At 35.8% G+C, this 20,883-nt stretch overlaps 1 protein-coding gene across 8 annotated transcripts in view; it reads right to left on the bottom strand.

The window, feature by feature from the left end:
• Positions 1-20,883, bottom strand: part of MALRD1 (MAM and LDL receptor class A domain containing 1) — an 847,485-nt gene that overhangs the window by 130,384 nt on the left and 696,218 nt on the right. For all 8 annotated transcript variants that reach the window (XM_058532519.1, XM_058532517.1, XM_058532520.1 and 5 more), the window contains one exon: positions 14,408-14,609. In XM_058532519.1, coding sequence (XP_058388502.1) covers positions 14,408-14,609 — 202 coding nt within the window. The remainder of the gene's footprint in view (positions 1-14,407; positions 14,610-20,883) is intronic.

The following is a 20,883-nucleotide window of genomic DNA, read 5'->3' as shown; positions in this document are numbered from 1 at the left end:
ATCTAATATCCCTTCCAGGAGTAAAGAGGAATTATCCCATCCTTTGACAAACTGTGAGGACTTCATGACCCGCAATAATAGATTTAAAACCTAATAATCTTCCACAAGCCAATAAGTAAATCAGGATTGACTGGTAATCATTTTCTTTAGCCTTTTGGACATTCATCGCTATTCATTTTAATATGAGGCCCATGGATCGCTAACTGAAAATTATAAAAATGACTGATGCATTAAAACCATGTTTTAAATAATTTATCTACAATTGCTATAATGTCACTTCTGATATAAAGTGGATATCTACTCTGTATCATATACTGACTTGAAATTTATTTTATATTTTTTCTCAATCAATCTAAAAGTTAAAGATCACTCATTTTCACTAAAATTTTTTACAAAACACAGTAATGACAGTGGGGACTTTTCAACGTAGGGGAACTAAAAATGACAGAAATCAAGCTCTACATATCACAAAATACCATGGAAGATATGTTACAGGAGAACAGCAAACTTAAGGCTAAGAGAATCCGGCACAGAGGTTGGCTTCCTGTGGAGAGCATTAAGGATAAATTCTTGAAGAGGCAGGGCGTCTTTTTTTCTGCCCTTGAAAGTGGAGAAGGATTTACACAAGAGGAGATAAGAGGCAGGGCGTTCCCAGACAGAGAAGCCTTAGGACTAGAATGATGGAAATGAGAATGTGGGCATGACTTGAGAAAGGCAAGAGGTCCTATTTTAAGGGATCATTTCACAGGCAGATAAGACATGAGTTGTCCTAAAGGGTAAGAGACTTATGTAGTAGGCAATTAAGAGCCTATTAGTATTTTTCCTCTTCTTTATAACCTGTATGAGTTTGTGTATTTTGATTAGTTTCCCTTTTATTTGCTCTCTCACCATTAGAGTAGAGATAGGGAATTCATTGTTGCTACTCAGCTTTATAATTTGGTCCATATGTTGCAGAGTATTAAGTTTGATTATGATTTTTAAAAAAGAAGGGGACGGTCATCGCTCAGAGATGGATGATGTGGAAATTAGATATAAAAGAGTAACTAATCAGACTTTGAAGTACGAACATATGACTTGGGTTTGGTCAATGGTATGCTTCCAACTGGCCCTTTTAATTTTGAGAGAGTGACACAGGGACAATTAGAAATTACTCATAGTGAAGGCTGGGGAGTAGATAGCCCAGCTTCCGAAGTAAGTATTCAAAGCCAGTGGAATTAGCCAGTTTTAGGCTCCAATTTAGTCAATCTTACTTGCTTCCCACTAATTTTTTTTTTGTCTTAGATTCTCAGTTTTACACTTGATTTTTGGAGCTATCCAATATCATTTCAATAAACATATTTTCTGCTTAAGTTAGCCCAAGTCAGAATCCGTTGCTTGCAATAAAAACTTTTTTTTGTTATTATAGTGAATAAGAAAGACGCAAAGTCTACTTTTCTGGAACTCACCCTATAATAGGGACTAAAAGATTACTTTAGTATTTATATCAGAGATTCTGATGAGTAATAAGAAGGCCTTGAATTAGAGTTTGAGCAGTAAAATAGAACTGAGAAGGGAAAAAATAAGGCAGAATATATAGAATTTGCTGCCTGAGATGTGTTTAGAGTAAGAAAATGGAGAAGGAAAAAAACTGGTTTCAAAGTGGATATTTAGAAAAAGATACAAAGGCACTGAAAAATTAATGACAACTCCTTATTGTTATTCATAACCAAAAGGTTTCTGAAGCTTCTTTTTCATCATACAAAAGGTATAAATATCCTCATAAAGGAAACTCATTATAAAGTTTTCATTAGCAATATTCTTGATCCATAATGCTGAGTAATGTGCTCATTCTTTGTCTTGAAGCACAGCCTTAGTTTTCCTCCACTGCCCAGCTGGGAGAGAGGCGGTGCCGTTAACCCTGAGGCTCAGTCCTCTGTCTGTATGTGTGCTGCAGCCTGTTGTACCAGTTCACCAGAGCCGACTGTGTGCATCTCTTCCCAATTCCACCTTCAGTGATGTCACTCTGGAAACCTGAAGTCAACCATGCTGGGAGTACTTACACCAAGGAAATAGGCAAATGCTACAAATCAGGGCTTTTTTCTTTTTTTTTTGAGAGCTAGTTCACCAGCACACTACTGAATATTTCTCATGATTATTCATGAGTGGTTCAAGAAATTGCTTCTGTCTACTTGATGCTGTCTTCAAGTCAAATGAAATTGTCTTAGAACCACAGTTCTTAGAGCTGAGAGAATTTCAAATACAGTTTATACTACTTTAAACTTCCAGGTATGCATCGTTATCCCAATATTTCCCTAGATTGTAAACTCCTGGAGAGCTAGTGATATTATTGTATTCATGTCTGTCCTTCCAATCCAAATCCAGGGCAGCTCACAGTAGATTCTTAATAAACAGTGACTGAATGAAGGGCAGACTTACTCAAGCTCATAAAAAAACATCGGTAGTAAGAAGTCTTCTGTGTCTAATTGCAATGACATTTCTGCTTCTACCTGTCTGTCCCAACTCCTAGCTCCCTTTTAACTCCTTGCTCATTCTCTCTGGAGACTCTCCCTCTCTGTGCCATCCTGATCCTCTTCTACAAATACAGCCCTATATGATCATAAAATGGCAGAGTTGGAAAGGACTTAAGAGATCATCTATTTCATCTCTCTAATGACAAGACATGGTCTAAGGAATTAATATACACAATCTCAAAAATATACAAGTATTTAGTGGCACAGTCATGATTTAGAATCATGTCTCCAAAATTTTAGTCCAGTTGTCATCCTTCCACCACTCATTACAGCCACACAGAACTTGTTAGACAATTCACTAATATACTCTCTCTCTTTCCTCTCAAATGAGGGTTTGAGAACAAGAGTGGAAGCACAGTTCATTGGTGGTAGTAAAAGGAGATACCATATAAATTCAGTTGATGACAACTTTTATTTATTCATCTATTCATTTAACATATTTCTTTCTCTATTCATGGGACATATTTTTTTGAGTGTCTACTTTATAACAGAAACTCTTCTAGGCACAAGGAATACATCACTAAAGATGATATAAATGATGAAGTTGATGAAGACAGATAAACATCTCCACCTTTAGATAATTTGCATTCAAGATAATTCACCTGTCCTGAAAACGTTCCAGAGTAATACTTGCTGTTCCAGTCCAGAGATGTGAAACAAGAAGGAGAATCTCTATTCAAGGATGAGGTGAGAGCTATTGTGGTTTAGCAGTGATAATATAAACAAGGAGAACTTGTGGTTGCCTATTCCCCTTGAATTCCTTATGAATTTCATCCTTTATTTTGTTTAGCACCTTACTAGTTGCTGTCATTTTATGTTTATCAAGTCAAGATAAAAAGACGCCCTAGGATAATATTTCTTTTCTTTGGAATCTGCATCACTCCCTGAAGATCTATTTTCTTTCAATTCAACAAAAAGAATCCAGTTGGAATTAATCCCTAACCTGGAGTTTTCTCAGCTTTTGAACACATAGCAGCATCTCTTGTCATTTACTGTGTATTTATATAATAGACCATCAGACTCAGTATATTTCAATTAGGAATGTTAATCAGTAGAAGATAAGATGTTTTAGGTTACTTAAGAATTATTCTTAGGTTTTTCTAAATGATTTCTCATTTTCCTGTAATAGTTATGCAACTCTTTTAGGAAAGGCACATTTCCTAAATCTTGACAATAATCATTTCATGGATGAGAAAAATCAAGACAAATGGGTAGTAAGTGGTTTAAAGTAGATTTGAACCCAGTTCTTGATTATAAAGTAGAACTCATTGTTCCCTGCTGTATTAGTTTCCTAGGGCTGCCCTAACAAAGTACCACAAACTAGATAGCTTGAAATAACAGACATTTATTCTCTCATAGTTCTGCAGGCCAGAAATCTGAATTTAAGTTGTTGAAATGGCCATGTTCTCTCTGAAGGCTCTGGGGAGAACCTAGTGAATTCCTTTCTCTTAGCTTCTGGTTTTGCTGGCAATCCCTGTCATTCCTTGGCTCATAGATGCGTCACTTCAATCTCTGCCTCCTTCATCACATAGTGTTCTCCCTGTGTGTCTGTTTCTCTGTCTCTTCCCTTCTTATAAGGACACGGGTCATATTGTATTAAAGGCCAACCCTACTCCAACATGACTTCATCTTAACTGACATCTTAATTACGTCTGCAAAGACCTTATTTCCAAATAAGGTCACGTTCTGAGGTTCCGGAAAGGACGTGGATTTTGAGGGGACACTATTCACCCAGAACACCAGTAATCTCCTATGCCGAGACAGTTTGCTTCCTACCTATCACTCTGCATCCAGTTGTGTCTACTGGTATTTGTCCTCTTATTAGACTTCTGACAAAATTATGTAGATATGCACCATATCTTCAAGCATCTTATAATTTTTCACCCACTGTTGTTTCAAATACTTTACAACGCCCTATATAGTTTTAAGAGCAGCAGTGTCCTACTAGCCCTGTAAAATGTTTCTTCATCATGGAGAAAAATGTGATCTTTCTTCTTTCAAATTATAGAAGAAAAATAGAAAACACCTTCACTCTTCGAAACACATAGATAAAGAAAACAGACTCTATAAAAATAAATACATTTCTCTGTTGACTCAGAATTGCTGGAGATGCTTTATTGCATCGAGGATGTCTCCATTTAGAAAATGCGGCCCTGGGAAACCTCAAGTAATTAAAGGGAGGCTAGAGAAGTAATAATGAAGAAAGTAAAGATTGGTGGGGGTGGAGGAGGGGCTTCCATGATAGGGTGATCTTCTAAATGGAAAGGAAACTAGATAACCTGTAATGACAAATGCTCTGGTTCTATACTCCTTTGTATGATGAGAGAGTATGTTTTTTTCAGTGGAGGGTGGGGTGGGTGGTTAAAACAACAATAAACTTACCATCAGGTTGAAATGGAAGCAGAGAGTTAGCTGTTTCTAATCTTAGGATGTTAATCTGGACATGACAAAAAAAATCTAGTATGCTAAATGTAAAAATCCAGATGTCTTAGTATATAGAGAATATTATCCAATTAATCTAGCTGCCTTAGTTCATTTAATCTAGACTGAGTTAACTAAGGAAATATAGAAAAAGCTAGTAGTTTTGTTGGTATAGAATTTTTCACATTCTTTGAGGGCTGAGTGAAGAACAACACACATAAATGAATACTGGAAAAATCTATTTCAACTTCTTTCTCTTGCTCTGTTCAATAAACATTCATTGTAGCAAGTCCTGTACTACCAGAATTTTTGCATTTTTTTACTACTAGTTTTCGCTAGAAAACTGTGTCCCATTCTGGGCATTTTCATTCAATAAAAATAGAAAATTTGAAGAGAGATTTATTGAAATTTGATCAATTTTAAATCTTATGTGAAATTAATGCTTCGTTTATCCAGCACTACTGGAAAATTAAGTTTTCCTTGCTAAGTGCTAACACTTAAAAGATCATTTTTACTAAGTGTTTCTGAGGCAAAAATATATTATTGCTATTTTTTTCCTTCTTGAAAGCTTTAAAAATTCTATATGAGGAGTGACATTAGAAAGATAGCAGAATAGGAGGTTCCCACCTCACATCCCTCTCATGCCAGACAACAATCTGACAGCCATCCATGGACAAAACTGCCTTTGTGGGAGCTGTAGGATCCAGGTAGAAGGTTGTGAAACCCTGGTGAAGCCTAAGACCAAGGAGAGTCACTTTGAGAAGGCAGACCCATGCCCTGGCGGCAGGCTTACTGATTGTGGTTCCAGCTACAAACCAAAAGTAGCCCCGTTCCTCAATGGACTCATCTCCAGCCCTGCGTGGCTACAGTCCTGCAACCAGTCCCATCTTCCAAGAGACCTGGGAGGAGCCATGCCCACCTGTACCCCTAGTAACAGGCCCACTGACCTTGGACTCAGCTGCGGTCCCTGAAGCAGCCCTGTGACCCAGCTCCAGCCCTGCTTTACTGCAGTCGAGTCAGTCCTGCCCACACAGGAACCCAGCAACACCCATCTTTGCCTCTGGAAGCAGGCCCACCAACATCAGTCCCCTGTGGACCCTGAAGCTGTCCTGTGACTCAGTTCAGCGCTGCTCTGCTGCAGTCCGAGGTTCATCCTGCTTGCCTAGGAAGCAGCGGGAGTCATGCCTGTCTGTGCCCCTGGTCACAAGCCCATTGACCTCAGTCTGACCGTGGTCCCTGAGGCAGCCCTGTGACCTGGCTTGAGCCCTGCTCTTCCACAGTCTGGAGACAGATCTGACCCTTAGGGACCTGGCGAGTGCCACATGTATCAACATGCCCAGCAACAGACCTGCTGGCCTCAGAACTGACTGCAAATCCTGAAGCAGCCCTGTGGCCTGGATACAGCCTTGCTCTACCATGGTCCTGGAGGCAGTCCTGCACACCCAGGGGCCCACCCAGAGATCTGATGGGAGACACACCATTCACGCCCCCAGTAACAGGCCCACCAATCTCAGATCCAACTGCAGATCTTGAAGAAGCCCGGTGACCCAGCTACAGCCCTGCTCTACAGTGGTCATGGAGGCAGTCCTGCATACCCTGGGACCCACCAGGGATACAGCAGGAGGCTACTCAGGGACACAGTGGGAGCCACACATATCCGCATGCCCGGTAACAGGCCTGTAATCTGCAGATTCAATTGTGGATTCAGTAGTGGTCCCATGACTTGGCTCAAGTCCTACCAGATTGTGGTCCCAAAGGCAGTCTCATCTTTCTGGGAATACAGTGGAGCCACACCCACTGCACCACTGGTCTTAGGCCTGCTAATAGTTGACCCAACTGTGGACCTGGCAGCAGCCATGTGACTTAGCTCTAGCCCTGCTTGACTGTGATCCTGAAGGTAGTCCTATCAGTCCAGGGACCCAGCAGGAGAATGCTTTTACCTGCCAAACTGGTCTGTAAAGACAGGATGAGATGTTTCCTCCTTAAAATGCACGGACATCAACACAAAGCTACGTGGATCATGAAGAATCAGGCAAACATGACACCACCAAAGGAAACTAATAAATCTTCAGTAACTGACCAGAAAGAAATGCATATATACAAATTACCTGACAAAGAATTCAAAATATACTCATGTGCCACGTAATGATGTTTTGGTCAATGACAGACCACATATACAACAGTGGTCCCATGAGATTATAATGGAGCTGAAAAATTCCTATCACCTACTAACTTCATAACTTTGTACAAGAGAAAAGGCAGGAGAAAAGAAAATGGCAGGGGAAGAAAAACCCTCCAGAAAATTCACAGTAAACGGTGTAGCAGAAACTTTTATAGACCTCCACAAGCTCCTTAAAAAGTTTGAAAACATGGACCCCAACATTAAGAGGTTTTCATTAACAGAGAAGAATGTTCATGGTGCATTATCTGCTTACAAGCAAATCTATGATGAGAAAAAGAAACAAACCAAGCAAACCACCATGGACATATTTCTGAAAAGAGTGACACCTCCTTAAGAAAAGCCTCAGGTAGGTCCTTCAGGAGGCATTCCAGAGGAAGGCATGTTATCATAGGAGACGTCAACTCCATGCATGTTATTGCCCCTGAAGACAAGATGTGGAGGTGGAAGACAGTGATATTGTGTAGGCCTAGGCTAATGTGTGTGTTTGTGTCTTACATTTTAACAAAAAAGTTTTAAAAGTAAAAAAAAAATAAAAATTTTTAAAAATAGTAAAAAGCTTATAGAATAAGGATATAAAGAAATAAAATATTTTTTCAGCTATACAATGTGTATGATATTTCTTTAAAATTAAAAAGGTTTTCAAGTAAAAAAGTTATAATAAGCTAAGATTAATTTATTATTGAAGAAAGAAAAATATTTTTAAATGAAATTTAGTGTAGCCTAAGTGTATAGTGTTTATAAAGTCTACGACAGAGTGTAGTAATGTCCTCAGCCTTCACATTCACTCACCACTCATTCACCAACTTACCCAGAGCAACTTCCAGTCCTGCAAGCTCCATTCCTGGTAAGTGCCCTATATGGCTCTACTATTTATTATCTTTTATACTGTATTTTTACTGCACATTTTCTATGTTTAGATACATAAATATTTACTATTGTGTTACAGTTGTCTACGGTATTCAGTACAGTAACATGCTGTACAGGTTTATAGCCTAGGAGCAATAAGCTATACCATATAGCCTAGGTGTGTAGTAGGCTATACCATCTAGGTTTGTGTAAGTACACTCTATGATGTTTGCACAATGATGAAAATGCCTAAGACACATTTTGCAGAATGTATCCCCATCACTAAATGATGCATGAGTGTAATTGATTTAAGGAAGCTCTGTGAGCCACAACAGAACACATAGAGATAACTCAACAAAATCAGAAAAACAATGCATGAACAAAATGAGAGGTTCAACATAAATCATAAAAAAAAAACCAATAGAAAAAAAAGAACTAAACAGAAATTCTGAGGTTTAAGAATATAAAAAATGAAATGAAAAAAAAATGCAATAGAGAGCTTCAATTACAGAAATGATCAATCAGGAGAAAGAATCTGTGAAATTGAAGACAAGTCATTTCAATTATCCAGTACGTAGAGAGAAAAAAAGAGAATGAAAAAGAATGATGAAAGCCTATGGGATTTATGGTATATTACCAAATGAATCAATGTATACAATACATGATTCCCAGAAGGAGAAGAGAGTGAGAAAGGAGCAAAAATCTTATTTAAAGAAATAATGGCTGAAAATTTCCCAAATCTTGGGAAGGATATAGAAATCCAGGTTCATAAATTTCAAAAATCTCCAAATATGATCAACTCAAAGAAGACTACCCAGAGACACATTATAATTAAATCATCAAAAGTCAAAGACAAAGAATTTTGAAAACAGCAAGAGCAAAATCACTTGTCACATACAAGGGAACCTCCATAAGGCAACAAGCAGATTTCTCAGCCAAACCTTTGCAGGCTGGGAGAGAGTTGGATGATATATTCAGCAGAAGAATACACATTTTTCTCAAGTACACGGGGAACATTCTTCAGGACAGATCATATATTAGGCCACAAAACAAATTCAAAAGATTGAAATTCCAAGTATTTTTTCCAAACACAACAGAATGAAACTAGAAATCAATAACCATAAGAAAACAGGACAATTCACAAATACTTGGAAACCAAACAACACACTCTTGAATCATTGGGTCAAAGAGGAAATCAAAAGGGAATTTAAAAAACATCTTGAGACAAACAAAATGAAAACACAATGTACCAAAAATTATAGGATTGAGCAAAAGCAATACTAAGAGGGAAGTGTAGCAATAAATGCCCACATTAAGGAAGAAGAGCAATCTCAAATCAACAACCTAACTTTAATCCTCAAGAAACTAGAAAAAGAAAACAAACTAAGACAAAGTTAGCAGAAGAAAGGAAATAATAAAGATTAGAGCAGAAAAAAATCAAATAGAGAATAGAAAATCAATTTTAAATGATCAACAAAACTAACAGTTGGTGTTTATGAAAAAATAAACACGATTGACAAACTCTTAGCTGCACTTAATAGGAAAAAAAGGAGGAGATTCAAATAAAATCAGAAATGAAAGAGGAGACATTACAATGTATGACTCAGATATAAACGGGACTATTATAAACAATTATATGCCAACAAATTGTATAATCTAGAAAAAGTGGATGAATTTCTAGAAATATACAACCTATCAAAACTGAATCAAGAAGAAATAGAAAGCCTGAACAGACCAGTAACAAAGAAGGAGATTTAATCAGTCATCAAAAACCTCCCCTAAAAGAAAAGTTCAGGACCAGATGGCTTCATAGGTGAATTTTCCAAACATTCAAAGAAGAACTTATACCAACCCTTTTTACACACTTTCAAAAAATAGAAGAGGAAACACTTTCAAATTTATTTTATGAGGCCAGCATAACCCTGTTATCAGAGCCAGACAAAGACACCACAAGAAAAGAAAATTATAGGTCAATATCCCTAATGAACATAGATGCAGAAAATCCTCAATAAATTACTAGAAAACTGACTTCAACAGCACATTAAAAGGGTCATATACCACGACCAGGTTGGATTTATCCCTAGGATGCAAGGGTGGTTCAATATACACAAATTTATCAATGTGATAAACCACATTAACAAATTATAAGAAAAAATCCACATGATCATCTCAACAGATGCACAAAAATCATTTGACAAAGTTTCACATCGATTCAAGATTAATACTCTCAACAAAATAGATATAGAAGAAACTTATCTCAACACAATAAAGGCTATGTACGAAAAGCCCACACAGTTAACATCATAATCTATGAGCAAAAATGGAAAACTTTCCTGCTAAGATCTGGCACAAGGCAAAGATACCCACTCTCAACACTTCTATTCAACATAGTACTTACTGGAAGTCCTAGGCAGAGCAATTAGTCAAGAAAAAAAATAAAAGGCACCCAAATTGGAAAGGAAGAAGTAAAATTACATTATTTGCAGATGGCATAATTAGACATATAGAAAACCCTAAAGACCCCACAAAAAAAGTTTTAGGACTAATAAATGAATTCAGTCAAGTTGCAGTATGCAAAATCAACATACAAAAATCAGTTCCATTTCTGTACAAGAACAATGAACTATCTGAAAAGGAAATTAGGAAAACCATCTCATTCACAATAGCAACAAAAAGAATGAAATATTTAGGAATAAACTTAACCAAAGAGGCGAAAGACTTGTACACTGAAAATTGATGAAGAAAATTAAAGAAGACACAGATAATGGAAAGATATCCTGTGTTTACGGATTGGAATAATTAGTATTTTTAAAATGCCCATACTGCTCAAGATGATCTACAGATTCAATGTAATCTCTGTTAAAATCTCAAAGGCATTCTTTACAGAAATGGAAAAAGAAATCCTAAAATTCACAAGGATCCACAGAAGAATAACCAAAATAATCATGAGCAAGAAGAATAAAGATGGAGGCATCACATTCTCTGATTTCAAAATATCTTACAAAGCTACAGTAATTAAAAATAGTATGATAGTGGCATAAAAACAGACATATAGACCAATGGAACAGAATAGAGAGCTCAGAAATAAATCCATGAATCTCACCACACACACAAAAAACTGTAATTATGTGGATGATGCATATGTTCATCAGCTTGATTGTGGTAATCATTTCACAAAGTATATGTATATTAAACCATCACATTGTACACCTTAAATATATAAAATTTTTGTCAAGTATACTTCAATAAAGCTGGAAAAAAATTCTGCATGAGTTTGTTGGCTGTGTTCTGGCAACTGGAAGAAAAATGCTAATACATAACTAATTCTAATGACTCATTCTCACATGGTATAAAGTTTTTACCCTAGCACAGTTATAGAAAAATCAGATGACTGAACTACTGTAAGAACAGCTCACCCGTAAAGGTTAATCTGCCTGATGTTTCCTAACCTTGGCAAGTAAAAAGAGCTAATGTGTAATCTGTTTTCACATTTCTAGAAGAGTTTCCAAAACTGTTATTTATTTTAATAGCTATTTGAAAAAATGCATGATTGAAAATAACAAAACAGTCTATGCTATAGCTCCCATATTAATTCTTACAAATAATTTCAGTTATGGAAAGGTTAAAACAATTAGTCAAAAAATATCTAATTCCCGACTGTACGTATCATGATTTTATAACTTTTTTTAATAAAGTAACGTTATTATTTTTTCCCAATTACAAACAATACAGTTCTGAGCATTCATTTATAAAAACAGAAAAAATACCAAGAAACAAATAAAAATCATTCATATTTCTATTTCTCAGAGACAGATATTACTATATTTTTAATGTTTTTACAGCTTTATAGACAGATACTTTTTATATACATAACTTATTAAAATTGGTTTTATACCTTTCTGTATCATTTCTCTACATTTAGCAATACATGCTTGTATATTTTATGTCTTTTATTGGCGATACATTTTACAGTCACCAAAATATTATGAATATTGTCTATTCTATGGCACGTTTTTTCAATGGTTGAATCATCTACTCAAAGCACTCTTCCAGCTTTTCCATCATAGTAACACAAAGTACAGAGAAGAGGGTATTAGTACTAGCCCTAATGGATCAAAATTTCTTTAAAGCTTTATGCTTATCCTTGGCATTCCAGTCTACAAGTAGCTTTGTGTTTACTCCAAATGTCACATAATACTTATGCACCTTTTCTCTCCCAAACTTCAAGTAAATCCAATGAAGTTGTATCAGGTTGTCTGGTATTGCACCCTCCCTGGCATGTCACTATGGGGGTCTGCATATCCCAGTTTGAGAAACACTGGCTTAATTGATGGTTTTCTAAAAGCACCTTCCTGAATCAACAGTGAAGCATTGCTGTAAAAATGGGCGGTTGGTGGAGGCACTTGATATTACATAAAGTTACAAAAAGAAGACAGTTCACAGTTCAATGGCAAAGGTTTTACTGGTTTTTTAAATCATCCTTGGCAGTAGATTCTGTTCTATAACATAGTGGGCAAGAACCAGCTTATATTTAGGCAAATGTTAGTATTGCTGCTCACACAATCAGTTATAATTGTTATTATTTAAAATAATAGTAATTTTTCAGCCCAAATTTCAGAGTCCTTGTGTTAGGCTCTGGGGATGAAAGAGACAAGCTCTTCTTTCTCTTGAGGAGCTCAAAATTAGTGGGAAATTATGTATATATGTATATATACATGTACGTGTGTGTGTGTGACCAGAGCTAAGAACAAGTGGTGAAAGGAAAGAAACCGAAGATGTAGGACAGAGAATACTTGGATGGAACAATAACTGGGAGAAGTTGAGAAAGGAAGTGACCAAGAACAGACGTTTACTCTTAGAAACGTGTGGGGTTTTTTCCTGAGGCTAATGGTGACAAAAAGAGTTCTGTTGTAGATGCAGGCACATTTGGAGGTGGAAAAGAGAAAGTTAAGGGAGTTTATCACAAAACGGCTCTATTTTCTAGTCAAACGATATAAGAACAACGGCAGAGTGAAGATCATTCAAGGGAGTGGCTGGAGGATTTGAGGACTGTTGTAGAAAAGCAGTGCCAGGGAATGGGAAACATGTGTCTCGGACCCTTGAGTTCCTAGCTAAGGTAACAAACCAAAATTATTAGTGGTCCCAATAAGCATGACCAGCAGCAGTTTGGAAAATACAAATGCTTACAGTAACTCAATTTCAAAGATAGATAGAGCCATTATGACCAAACATGAGCTGGATACTTGTATCTATTCTCAGGGATAGTCTGACAAATAAACATGTTACTACATGCAAAGTACTTAGCAGAGTGCCTGGCACATAATTAGGACCAAAAATTTATGTAAAAATGAAAACATAGGACATAACAGAATTCAAAGTGCTGATTGAGAATGGAATTGAGGTGTTAGATCATTAAATCTGGGATTTTATGGAAAAAAGTATTAAGAGGCTGTTCTATGAGAAAAAGCAGGAAGCATTAAGTATCTAGAATTATATTTTTTCTTTTTAATTATGTTGGAAAACAAGTGTAAGAGGAGTAATCAAGAAGTAGAGAACATAACGATTAGATGAGATTTTCAACTCTAAATTTTCAGAGGAGATGATAAGGTCCAGAAGGTGACTATGAGAGTTGGTTAATGAGGAAAAATATTTATGAAGGTGACTAGCCTCAAAGAAGTCAATGTTTTATATAGGCTGAATCACTTGGAAGTTGAGATTGCCCACTATTTAGGATACAGAGGAAAACCATGAGAAGAATAAGAACACACATGTATGGCCTTGAAAGAGAAGAAACTTTTGAATAAGGCTGTAAGAACAAAATTTTGAAAGAGGCATCAAGTAGCTAGAAAGACAATGACCCTACTATCTAACATTGAAAATTTGAAGACTTTATAAGACAAAATATAGCCACTTAAGTAGAAGCATCTTACGCAGCAGAAATGCAGATTTCAGTTAAGAGCATGATTTCTTAGAAAAGGAGTTAATGACAAGGCTTTTGTTTTCCTTATGCAATAGAATGAGAATTCTAGATTGTAGAGTAGAAACAGTTAGCAAAAAGGAAATAAATGGCCATGGAGGGGCAAAGCTAACATGGATGGAAAAGACAGTCTGGAAAATGATAAGTGACCAGAGGGATCTTTATCTTGTGCAGTTATTGCAAACATTTGGAAATAAAAAACGTAGCCAATAAAGCTATATTAATGGAACTAAATTGCCTCGGGTTTCTTAAACAACTTCAAAGTAATTTTGTTGCCTGGAGGGCATGAAAATTTCATGGTAAAGTTTCACAGGCAGAAAAACTTTACCTCCTACAACATATAATGCTCTTTCTTCAACGTATGAGTAGGATTGGACCTGGAAAACAATGCAGTTCCTCATTCTCAATTCTTCTATATTTAGATATTAAAAACAGTACTTGTACATCCCATTTTCTGAAGGAATCACTTACCTCCAAATACACATTCTGGAGTAAAGGAGATGTCATCAAGGGCAATAAAGATGTCCTCATTTCCAGCCAAATCAGCTTCAAATGCCACCTTAAATGGACTGTTACTGGAGAGAGGTGCATGTGCGTACCTCCAACCAATTCTTTTATTGCCAATCACTGACAATACCAGGATGTTTAGTCCAGATTCCTCAATGATATACACCTAATAATGGGGAAAAAACAAAAGAGAGAAAAAGCAACTCTTTATGGTTTGCATGTTAAGAGGTATATGGGCATCTAAGTTGTTCATGAAAGAATGAAGTCTGGCAGTGTGACAGCTCAACACCTTGACTATAATATTTTCTATATGTACAAACTGTGGTGATAAAGTGAGACTATGGGTGTTATATTTTATTTGGTTAATTAGACTTTGTCATATCAATTTCTGTGTATGAAATTCGACAGGGTCAAAAATTTTCACCATCTCAAGCATCTAAAAAGATGGAGGAGGTGTACAACCAGAAATTTTCTTTGCTAAAGAACTTCATCTGGACGAGATCAGGCATGTTCAGGGTGGTACGGCCATGGACCATACTACCTAAAGCAATCTATAGATTCAGTGCAATTCCAATCAAAATTCCAAGACATTCTTCATGGAAATAGAACAAGGAATCCTAAAATTTATAGCTAAAGCAATCCTGAGAAGAAACAAAGCTAGCGGCATCACAATCCAGGACTTCAAAATATACTGCAAAGCTATAGTAATCAAAACAGCATGGTACTGGCACAAACACAGACACACAGATCAATGGAACAGAACTGAAAGCCCAGAAATAAAACCACACACCTATGGACAGTTAATCTTCAACAAAGGAGTCAAGAACTTACAATGGAGAAAGGAAATTCTCTTCAATAAACAGTGTTCAGAAAACTGGACAGCCACATGCAAAAGAATGAAAGTAGACCATTATCTTGCACCATACACAAAAATTAACTCAAAATGGATTAAAGACTTGAATGTAAGACCTGAAACCATAAAACTCCTAAAAGAAAATATAGGCAGTACACTCTTTGACATTGAATACCATGTCTACTCAGGCAAGGGAAACAAAAGAAAAAATTAACAAATGGGACTACATCAGACTAAAAAGCTTCTGCAAGGCAAAGGAAACCATGAACAAAATGAAAAGACAACCCACCAACTGGGAGAAAATATTTGCAAATCATATATCCAACAAGGGGTTAATTTCTAAACTACATAAAGAACTCATACAACTCAACAACAAAAAAACAAACAGCCCAATCAAAAAATGGGCAGAGGATGTGACCAAACATTTCTCCAAAGAAAATATACAGATGGCCAACAGACACGTGAAACGATGTTCAACATCACTTTTAGAGAAATGCAAATCAAAACTACACTGACATATCACCTTACACCTGTCAGAATGGCTATAATTACCAAGACAAAAACAACAAATATTGGAGAGAATGTGGAGAAAAGGGAACCCTCATGCACTGCTGGCCGGAATGCTGACTGGTGCAGCCACTATGGAAAACAGTATGGAGATTTTTCAAAATATTAAAAATAGAAATACCATATGATCCACCTATCCCACTACTGGGTATTTATCCAAAGAACTTGAACTCAATGATCCAAAGAGATTTATGCATCCTAAGTTCACTATAGCATTATTCACAATAGCTAAGATATGGAAGCAACCCAACTGCCCTTCTGTGGATGAATGGATAAAGAATATGTGGTATATATATACAAGGGAATACTACTCAGCCATAAAAAAGCAAAATCATCCTATTTGCAACAACATGGATGGTCCTTGAGGGTATGATGTTAAGTGAAATAAGCCAGACAGAGAAGACAAATACTACATGATTTCACTCATATGTGGAAGATAAACAAATACATGGATAAAGTGAACAGATTAGTGGTTACCAGAGGGGAAGGGGGTTGGAGGGTGGGTGAAAGGGGTAAAGGGGCACACATGTATGGTTAGGGATAAAAATTAGACTACTGGTGGTGGGCATGATGAAGTCTATTGAGAAATTGATAAATAATAATGTACACCCAAAATTATACAATGTTATAAACCATTATGATCTTAATAAAATTACTGAAAAAAAAAAAGAACTTCACCCATGTCTGACTAAGGTTGTGTTACTGGAGATAAAGACAATCCTCATAATAAATGAATATGAGAGTACACAAGTCATTTCAGAAAGCAAAGTAATGTGCAGAAAATATTTAACATTTTGACAGACAGAACATCTTCCTGAATTAACTAACATCAATATTCAGAACTTTTTAAAGTGCAAGGACTAATAGATTCAACATACAAGAAGTGAAATAGAAATAGAGTTAGCTTTGAAACCAACCACGATGCAAGTTCTAATTATTTTTTTAAACAGTAAAACCAATTCAAAACAAAATAAAAACTGCCATTTCCTAATGCTCTTCACAAAAATCTATATTTAAACAACAAAAAAGGTAAAATTGAAAAGATTTTTTTTTATATTCTCTTTTTGCACCAAACTTTTACAGTTATCATTTCCCTAGATGCTATAAATACGCATATATATGGCTTATAATGTACTTCAGCAATCACTTATACAACCCTTTCTTTTGCATAAGAAAAATAAGACCTAGAGAAAAGAAAACACATGGATAGTAATTTTATTCCATTGCAATAGTCTTTTTGTCCAATGACATTTCTCTCTACTGAAAAATCTTACTTTCTCACTTTTTTCTTAGCGTCAAAATTTATCTACAGATAATTTATCTAGTAAAAATTTATCCAAAATTTATTCTATGATATGGAGATGATAATACTACTCATCCTGTTACATACAATATTATATTGACATTCCAGAAATATTACTAAGAACCACCAAATAATCCAAACCCAGAAATTAAGCATATTGCCAATGTGTGCTACCACAAAAAGTCCAAGGTTGAGTCAGAAATTCAACTGCTCATGGAAGTTAAACAAAACACCAAAAATAAATCAAGATAATAGATAAAAGAAAAGTAGAAAAACTTTCTGAGTGTGGAAACCTGAAAAGTGAGACTTTAACACCAACATTTTGGATAAGCACACACTTCTTAAGCAAAAATCACTTTTTATATTGATTTTTCAATAAATGAAATAAACTAAGATTCAATACGCAAGGAATTTGTGTCAGCTAACTGTTTCCAGTCTCACACATAAGCAAGCACTTATCCCAAAGAGTCTTTAGCTCCAAGATTTGATGGATACTTAAGTTTTCAAATTCATGCAAATTTTCTCCATTTTTAAAAAAAATTAAAATAAAAAGCTATGAAGTCTCCAATTCAACTTGATAACAGAATAACTCTACAAAATCAAACTAAATTTAGCTCTCCTTTTTCTGGGTTACAACACAAAAATTTAAAAGGGAATAGCTTTATTGTATTTATTTTGTAATTCTTTTTCTGATAAAATCAGTTCAGAAAACCAAATTACGTGAAAATATAGCCCAATACTTTCTGGGTTTTTTTTTCCCCCAAACCTTAGCGTATATGTGTTTTATTTACATGAGCATTAATTCTCCAATGGATGTCTACCTATCTTATACCACTATTTCACCCTATTACGGTCCAAATTAAATCTCGTCAACTTCACTCACTCAGTACTTAATTTCAATGAAACTTTTGACAAGTTCATGAGTTGTTTCAATAGTCGCATGTATTTATAATACCACCAATGTGTTAAATTGAACAATTGCTTGTTATGTCAATGTTTCTGTAGCCACAATGGCCAAAGGAAAAACTAGGAGCATCATTTAAAGGCTCCATTTAATGCTGGGTTTTACTTATGGCCAATGGGAAACCCACTAAAGGCTAAAATTATAGTATGTATTTCTTGTCTTTCAATAGAAATAATATTCCTTGTCTCCTGAGAGTTTTTTGTGATAACTCTCAGCAAAAAATTTATTTTAAAAATGTTTAAAACATCTATTACTTTGAAAAAGTAAAATGGCTAATATCCTAAAAATATATGCATAATTAATTTTAAGCTGCTAAGAGAGTAGATCTTAAAAGTTCTCATCACAAGAAAAAAAATTTTATAACTATGTCTGGTGATGGTTAACTAGACTTACTGTGGTGATCATTTCACAATATATACAAATACCAAATCATGACACTGTACACCTGAAACTAATATGTTACATGTCAATTCTACCTCAACAAGAAAATTCTAATTTTATTTGTTTCTAATTTTGTATTCCATTACACACATTTTACTGAAAAGCAATTCATGTTGCAGTAATAACTTATTATTTGAAATAGCTTTCTAAAAAATCGACTGCTGGATGAATAATTGGGCTACTTCTATTTTGATATTCTAAATTTTGGGTGAATACATATCCTTAATATAATATTGTCAATAATTGTCATATATTATGAAACAATTATTTTTATCCTGATTTTTATCATAAAAATAAAATGGATTTCGGGGCCGGCCCGGTGGCGCAAGCGGTTGGGTGCGCGCGTTCCGCTGTGGCGGCCCAGAGTTCGCCGGTTCGGATCCCGGGTGTGCACCGACGCACCGCTTGTTGGGCCATGCTGTGGCGGTGTCCCGTATAGAGTGGAGGAAGATGGGCATGGATGTTAGCCCAGGGCCAGTCTTCCTCAGCAAAAAAAAAGAGGAGGATTGGCATTGGATGTTAGCTCAGGGCTGGTCCTCCTCACACACACAAAAAAATAATAATAATATGGATTTGAAGAATATATAAATAAACATAATATATTATAATGAAGTTTATATATTATAATCAAGGTTACATTATATTTAAAGCTGATAACATAATCAAAGGCTGGAAAAACTTGAAAAATTGCTAAATCAAAATACAGTCAGAATAAAATAATATTATATAAATACAAATATTATATTAGCCAGTAAAATTTATATTAAGTTTTTTGAGGAAACAACTCAGCATTTATTTAGAATGAATATTCTTTTGGAAGAAAACATTAAACAACAGATATGAAGAGGTAGTAGAAAATATGAGTGTTAATTATTAAATTCCAGGATAGTATGGATATTAGATATCAGCTACTTCAGTAATATCCATGTATCTAGGTTATCCAGGTGAAAAAGTGAAAGAAATCGATTAGTAGCTTTTCCTGAAGTTCCTCTCCTGCAGCTAGTCAGAAGCTCCACGTACCTACAACATTGAAGGCAATTCACTAGTCCTGATTTAGAGACTCTGAATGGACACTTCTGGATATCAGAAACACCTTATCCATTTCATTATGTATTTATCTCATTAAAGTTAGTGGGTGAAATGCATCAGTCAGAGGAAACCTTGGCTTTACTTTGTCCCCAGATATTCTCACCTGTTCTGCTAGGAGTCTGCTCTTTAATCACCACTGATAGGGCAAAGCAATGAACTGAGCTACACTTAATCCTTAGCAGTGCACAGGTTCTCATGGTTTCATGTGAAAACACTCACATTTTACATAAAAAGAAAGGAAAAGTAAAAAATAATGGAAAGGGAAATTTTCCTCAAAAAGAAGAGGTTATAGGTTTTAAGCTAATTTAACAAAAGATAGACATAACTACAATGTTGCCCATATGAATAAAAATTTAGCACATTCACATATATTATGTTATATGAACCCTAATACATGTGTGGGTGTAGAGTAAGACTACTGACTGCCCTCTACAGATCTGGAATTAGAGATATGGAGAGAGATTAAATGATTCATTACATGTATACAGAACAGAATTCCAGTCTCCAGTATGGCATGTAGGGAGCTTGGAAGTTCTCACTCTGTTCCTCACAACAAGAAAAAAGCTGAATGAACTGAAAACAAACAACTTTTCTTAGATCCATTGGAGAATTGAGGTCACAGGGCAATAATGATTACTACCCCCTAAACTGGAGAGAGACATAAGTGGACTCTGAGAATCAGAACTTACCAGAGCAGAAGCCCAGGGACAGAAACCCCTATAGAAACTGGTAGTGTGGTAGGAAAATCTAAACTGTAGTTGATGAATTGCTGGAAGCTCACTGTGGACAAATTTCAAAGTTAAACATTCTCAGAGGGATCCCATACTTTTGTGAGTTTGACCTTCAGGAGCACTATCAGGTTCTCATAGTGAAAATCAGAGAAAAATCCCCTCAAATTATTGGCAGGAGGAGGGAAAAAGTAGCTACTTTGAAATAGACGCAGAGTATTCTGTTCTTCTTAACAAGACCTGACTTCAAGACAAGCTATTTAAAGAGAGCCCAATTTACTGGGGTTTAGCAGAGCCTAACCCAATTGGAGGAAGGAAAATACCCAACTCTAGCCCTTGGTAGCTTTCCATGTAGGGGAAGAGAAATAACCAATCCCAGCCACCTCTAGCCCTCCTGTCTTACCTAAGGAGGGGAAAAAAAAAACAACTGAGAGGCAATTGTGAAAGATACAACCTAGGAGTACTAAAGGACTCACTAAAAGACTGAGATCTAAT

The sequence above is a fragment of the Diceros bicornis genome, chromosome 36 (genome assembly GCF_020826845.1).
Source record: "Diceros bicornis minor isolate mBicDic1 chromosome 36, mDicBic1.mat.cur, whole genome shotgun sequence".
NCBI lineage: Eukaryota > Metazoa > Chordata > Mammalia > Perissodactyla > Rhinocerotidae > Diceros > Diceros bicornis.
Note: the sequence above shows the minus strand (reverse complement) of the source record. Positions and strands in the feature narration are given on the sequence as shown.